The following is a 5,419-nucleotide window of genomic DNA, read 5'->3' as shown; positions in this document are numbered from 1 at the left end:
GGTCAACGCGTGAGGGCTCCCAGGAGGGGAGAGGGGGCAGGCTGGGCTGAGGGACACTCCCCCACACACACACTCAGTGCACGAATTTCATGCACCAGGCCCCTAGTGTTTTTATAACAGCCTTACATATTTTGTTTCTTGATGTACTTATTGGCACTGATTCTAACTTTATCAACTCTTCTCTCATTGTGAGGCCATCAGAATATCTAGCAATAATGGCCAACCAAGCATTCGATGTGACATCAGTAGTTTCATCAAGAGAAATTGAAAAATATTTACAACAATTTAATTCTTTTTTTAATTAATGTACGTTTTTGTTAAGATCTATTATTCTGTCTTTGATAGTATTTCTACTGAGTGGTAACTCAGAAATTCTTTTAATAATATCATCTTTATATTTCATATTGTGAAATAGAGCTGGTGCACATATTAGAAATGTTTCCTTAATAAATTCTCCGTCACTGCGGGCTTTTCCATGCTGAACTATGGAGTGAGCAATATAGTAACTTGCTAATGTTAAATTTGTAGAGCATCTTACGAATTTAATGATGGAATTTGATTGACTTTTATAGAGTAGCTGCTTAGAAATTTATTCCTTCCTTTCATCTATACTTTTTTTCAAGAACTGACAAAGATTAGTTTCAAAATGTCTCTTTACATTCCACGTTCTGCTTACTACCATTTCATTACACAGTATGCACAGTGATCTGTTGTTTCTGTCGACAGTCCCTTACATCTCGGTCCATATGTCTTGAAAGGGTAGGCTACTGCTACTTCCACTTCCTTTATCATTCAATCTTGCTTTTTTATTTTTTTTTATTCTCCATGAGAAGGCTTCAAAAATGAATAAATATAAATCATGCATTTTTTATAAAAGGTTGATAGGTTTCTTATCTATTAACTTTTTGCAGTGTTGTTGCACTGACTCCTGGTGCAAAACAATTCAAAGATAGTATGTATAACCAACAAATATATGGTGCTGTAATCAATTATCCAACATGCAGAATGTCTCGCTGAGCACTGTTGAACTGTGTATCTTTTTCTTCTAACCCTCCCACTCCTGCCTCCTAACGAACATGGTGATCAAGTGCATCTGTTTGCCGAATGCATGCGAACACACGGGAAGCTTACCCGAGGCACATGTTGACAATAACGAGGCCGTTTCCAGAATTGGGCATTTTGTCACTCGAGTGACAAAAATAAAATGTCATGAGTAAAGATGAATCTCTTTATATTGCAATTCTTAACCTTTTTATATTAATGTCTATATTGGAACAATGTATCTTGGATGTTTTCACTATGTATCTTTGCTACCCAACACTGATGTATATGTTTACACCCGGTTTTAGAATTGCATTACTGATCATGAGTAATGTGAGTAATAATATTACTCGAGTGATGCCCAACTCTGGCTGTTGCGAGAGACATATATTTGAATTATGCAATTTTTTGTCTCTGTCAATGCGTGTCACCCAAAATGAGTTAGCATATCACCTCATAGGTTCACCATCACTGCTATAGGTCATAGTAAGCAATATTTCAAAAACATATGTATCTAAGCCAGTTATTTCTTATGGGTATAATTTCCCTATATATTTGACTATGTAGTCCTTTTTACTATGGAAATTTTACTTCTAAAATGACAACGAAAATTATTATTATTTTTTTAATCTTTCAGATTTGTCATCAAGATATGCCAATAATTACTTACCTCCAAAAGAAGATACTTATGAAACAGAATTATTTCAATGGAAAATGAATGACAGGCTTCAAATCTATGATATTAAGAAGTCTATTTCTAGAGATTATTTGGAAGTCAGAGGCACATTGGAAAATCAGAAGGAATTTTTCAGGCAAGGAATGATTATATATGAAAAAATGTCTATTTTCAATCAGCATACTTACTTATCTCAATATCCCACATGTAATTCTGAGAAGCCCTATAAATGTAAGGAATGTGGGAAGGCCTTTAGACGAGCCTCACACCTAACTCAACATCAAAGTATTCATACTGGTGAAAAACCCTATCAATGTAAGCAATGTGGGAAGGCCTTTAGTCGTGATTCACAGCTCAGTCTTCATCATAGACTTCATAGTGGTGAGAAACCATATGCATGCAAGGAATGTGGGAAGGCCTTTACTCAGAGCTCACAACTGATTTTACATTACAGAATTCATACTGGTGAAAAACCATATAAATGTGAACAATGTGGGAAAGCTTTTATTCGTAGTTCACAACTAACTCGACATCAAAAAGTCCATACTGGAGAGAAACCTTATGAATGTAAAGAATGTGGGAAGGCCTTTACTCAGAACTCACAACTTACACTGCACCAGAGACTTCATACTGGTGAGAAACTCTATGAATGTAAAGAATGTAGAAAGGTTTTTACTCAGCTCTCACAACTTATTCTACATAAGAGAATCCATACTGGTGAAAAACCCTATGAATGTAAGGAATGTGGGAAAGCTTTTATTTGTGGCTCACAGCTTTCTCAACATCAGAAAATTCATAATGGGGAAAAGCCATATGGATGTAAAGAATGTGGGAAGGCCTTTATTCGTGGCTCATTACTTATGCAACATCAGAGGATTCATACTGGTGAAAAACCCTATAAATGTGAACAGTGTGGGAAGGCCTTTATCCGTGGTTCACAACTTACTCAACACCAGAGAATTCATACCAATGAGAAGCCCTATGAATGTAAGGAATGTGGAAAGACCTTTAATCATGGTTCACAACTTACTCAACATCAGAGAATTCATACTGGTGAGAAACCCTATCAATGTAATGAATGTGGAAAAGCCTTTAATAGAGGCTCACTACTTACTCGGCATCAGAGGATTCATACTGGCGAGAAACCCTATGAATGCAAAGAATGTGGAAAGACCTTTAGTCGTGGCTCAGAACTTACTCAACATGAGAGAATTCACACTGGTGAGAAACCTTATGAATGTAAGGAATGTGGAAAGTCTTTTATTCGTGGTTCACAGCTTACTCAACATCAGAGAATTCATACTGGTGAGAAACCTTATGAATGTAAAGAATGTAGAATGGCCTTTACTCAGAGTTCACATCTTTCTCAACATCAGAGACTTCATACTGGTGAGAAGCCATATGTATGTAATGACTGTGGAAAGGCCTTTGCTCGTGGCTTACTACTTATACAGCATCAGAGAATTCATACAGGTGAGAAACCTTATCAGTGTAAGGAATGTGGGAAGGCCTTTATTCGTGGTTCACAACTTACTCAACATCAGCGAATTCACACTGGAGAAAAACCCTATGAATGCAAGGAATGTGGGAAAGCCTTTAGTCATGGTTCTCAACTTACTTTACATCAAAGAATCCATACTGGTGAGAAGCCCTATGAATGCAAAGAATGTGGAAAAGCCTTTACTCAGAGCTCACACCTTTCTCGACATCAGAGAATTCATACTGGTGAGAAACCATATCAATGTAAGGAATGTGGGAAGGCCTTTACTCGTGGTTCACAACTAACTCAACATCAGAGAATTCATATCAGTGAGAAATCTTTTAAATATAAGGAATGTGGAATAGACTTGACTCATAGCTCACAAGTTTCTATATGAATTTGAAACTTTGTGATTAATAAAGAGATTTCTGTGGTCATTAATCCATTATAATCAAAGAATTCTTAAAATGTGAATATGGGAGTACACTTTCTCATAAAACTCTGCATCAGTGAATTTATTTGGAGAAGAGTGATAATGTAATCCGTATAGAAAAATTTATTACTAGAAACTGATTAAACTTTAGTGAATTTTAATCAATAGTAATGTAATAAATATTAGAAGGCCTTCAGCCATAGCATGTCTTTTTAAGCATTATCTTGACTCTATCAGTTGCTTCCCTTTGTGACATTTGTTATGATAACCTTTAGTTTAATCATTTGTAAGAAAACTTAATAATACCTTCCTTATCAAATTCTTCAAAGTATTATGTGAGTTGTTACATGTAAAGCTTTTAGAGCAGTGCCTTGAACATAGCATAGCACAAATATTAGCTGTTATTATAGTGTTAGATAATTTGCATGAGAGGAGGACACTTATGAGTATAATGAATATTGAGAAATATTCCATTTAACATTTAACCCCAATTATTTGAATGGGGAATACCGTATGCTATAATAAATGTGAGCAAGCTTTTATTTAGATTTGATCCAATTTGCTACAAGAGGAAATTCATACTGTATATTTTTAAAAAAACACTGTAGGTTTAATGAGTGGATTGTTGACGAGGTTTTAAGTGAATTGTAACAAAGTCCAAAAACTCATTTTCTATTTCTGACCACAATTCAAGAATATTATTTAGAAATGGATAACCATAATAAATCTTTCTACTAGGAACTTTTTAAAAACTTGGGTTTATAGATTTTGATTAACATGAAAATAAAAACTGACATTACAGACTGTTTTGCAATGAAAAAATGAGTCTATGTCAGAGACTGCTGTTTTTCTGCCCAATATCCATTTCCCTTTTTTAGTAACTGAATTCTTGATTGAAAACCTATGTAAGATTTCCTTGCTGATTAAAGTGGGGATGATATTTTGTATTTTTAGGACATTTAAACCCTTTTTTCCTCTATTTTCCCTCTGTCTACAATGTGGACATTTAATCTGTAGCACTGGCAGTTTTATGGGAACTTTGAGAATGGGTATTAAGGATGGTGGAGCAGAAAAACAAAATATACACCTCTGCTGATTTTATACAACAGCCACAACAACTTTGGTCTTCCTGTATTTCTTTATATAGAAATGAAAATAAACTTACTTATTGATGCTATTGTTATTTTCTTGTTGACAAAATTATTAAGGATATAAAATTTTATATCTGGATGTGGAGTCCTGTGGGTAAGAAAATCTCAAATGTGGCACTGCTTTAGGGCCATGGAGAATGAGGATCTACCTATCTCAGACTAGAAAACTGATGATTGTTTTTATACACAAGACATTTGGTCAGACTCCCACTTTATCTCACAAGGCATATCTTGTGCCAATTAAGACTATGATGTTAGGAAAAATAATAGTGATTCAGAATGTGGGTATTGGATGCTTCTTTCTGCATTTGGTAATATCCTGTGAAAGAAATTTAGTGGAGAGTTAGATACCAAGGGTGCTTTCAGAGATTGAAAACAATATTGATTTGTTGAGAGATGTAGGTGCTCAATCCAGGTTGATGGTAAATTTTAGAACTTTGATCCTTGTGGGATTCAAAATTCCAAACTCTTTAACTGAAGCCACTTACAATGATTTAAAGTAGCAGCTAAGCAAGAAATGAGACCATTGCTAATCCTTGCAAACGCAGTGGATCTGTTAGCAAAAGAAAAAAAGAATTTAAAATGCTTTCCCAATGTTCTTATTTATTAAGTACTTAATATTTCAGCTACTCTTTTAG

General features: G+C 34.8%; 1 protein-coding gene across 1 annotated transcript in view; it reads left to right on the top strand.

Moving 5' to 3' along the window:
• The window catches only part of LOC102773479 (zinc finger protein 420), a 63,198-nt gene extending 58,389 nt beyond the window's left edge, over positions 1-4,809 (top strand). The window contains exon 3 of the mRNA XM_006755002.2: positions 1,679-4,809. Coding sequence (XP_006755065.1) covers positions 1,679-3,594 — 1,916 coding nt within the window. The 3' untranslated portion in view covers positions 3,595-4,809. The remainder of the gene's footprint in view (positions 1-1,678) is intronic.
• The last annotated feature ends 610 nt before the right edge of the window (positions 4,810-5,419 follow it).

Source organism: Myotis davidii, unplaced genomic scaffold, assembly GCF_000327345.1.
Source record: "Myotis davidii unplaced genomic scaffold, ASM32734v1 scaffold613, whole genome shotgun sequence".
Taxonomy (NCBI): Eukaryota; Metazoa; Chordata; class Mammalia; order Chiroptera; family Vespertilionidae; genus Myotis; species Myotis davidii.
The sequence above is the reverse complement of the archived record's forward strand: the minus strand, read 5'-3'. Positions and strand labels throughout refer to the sequence as shown.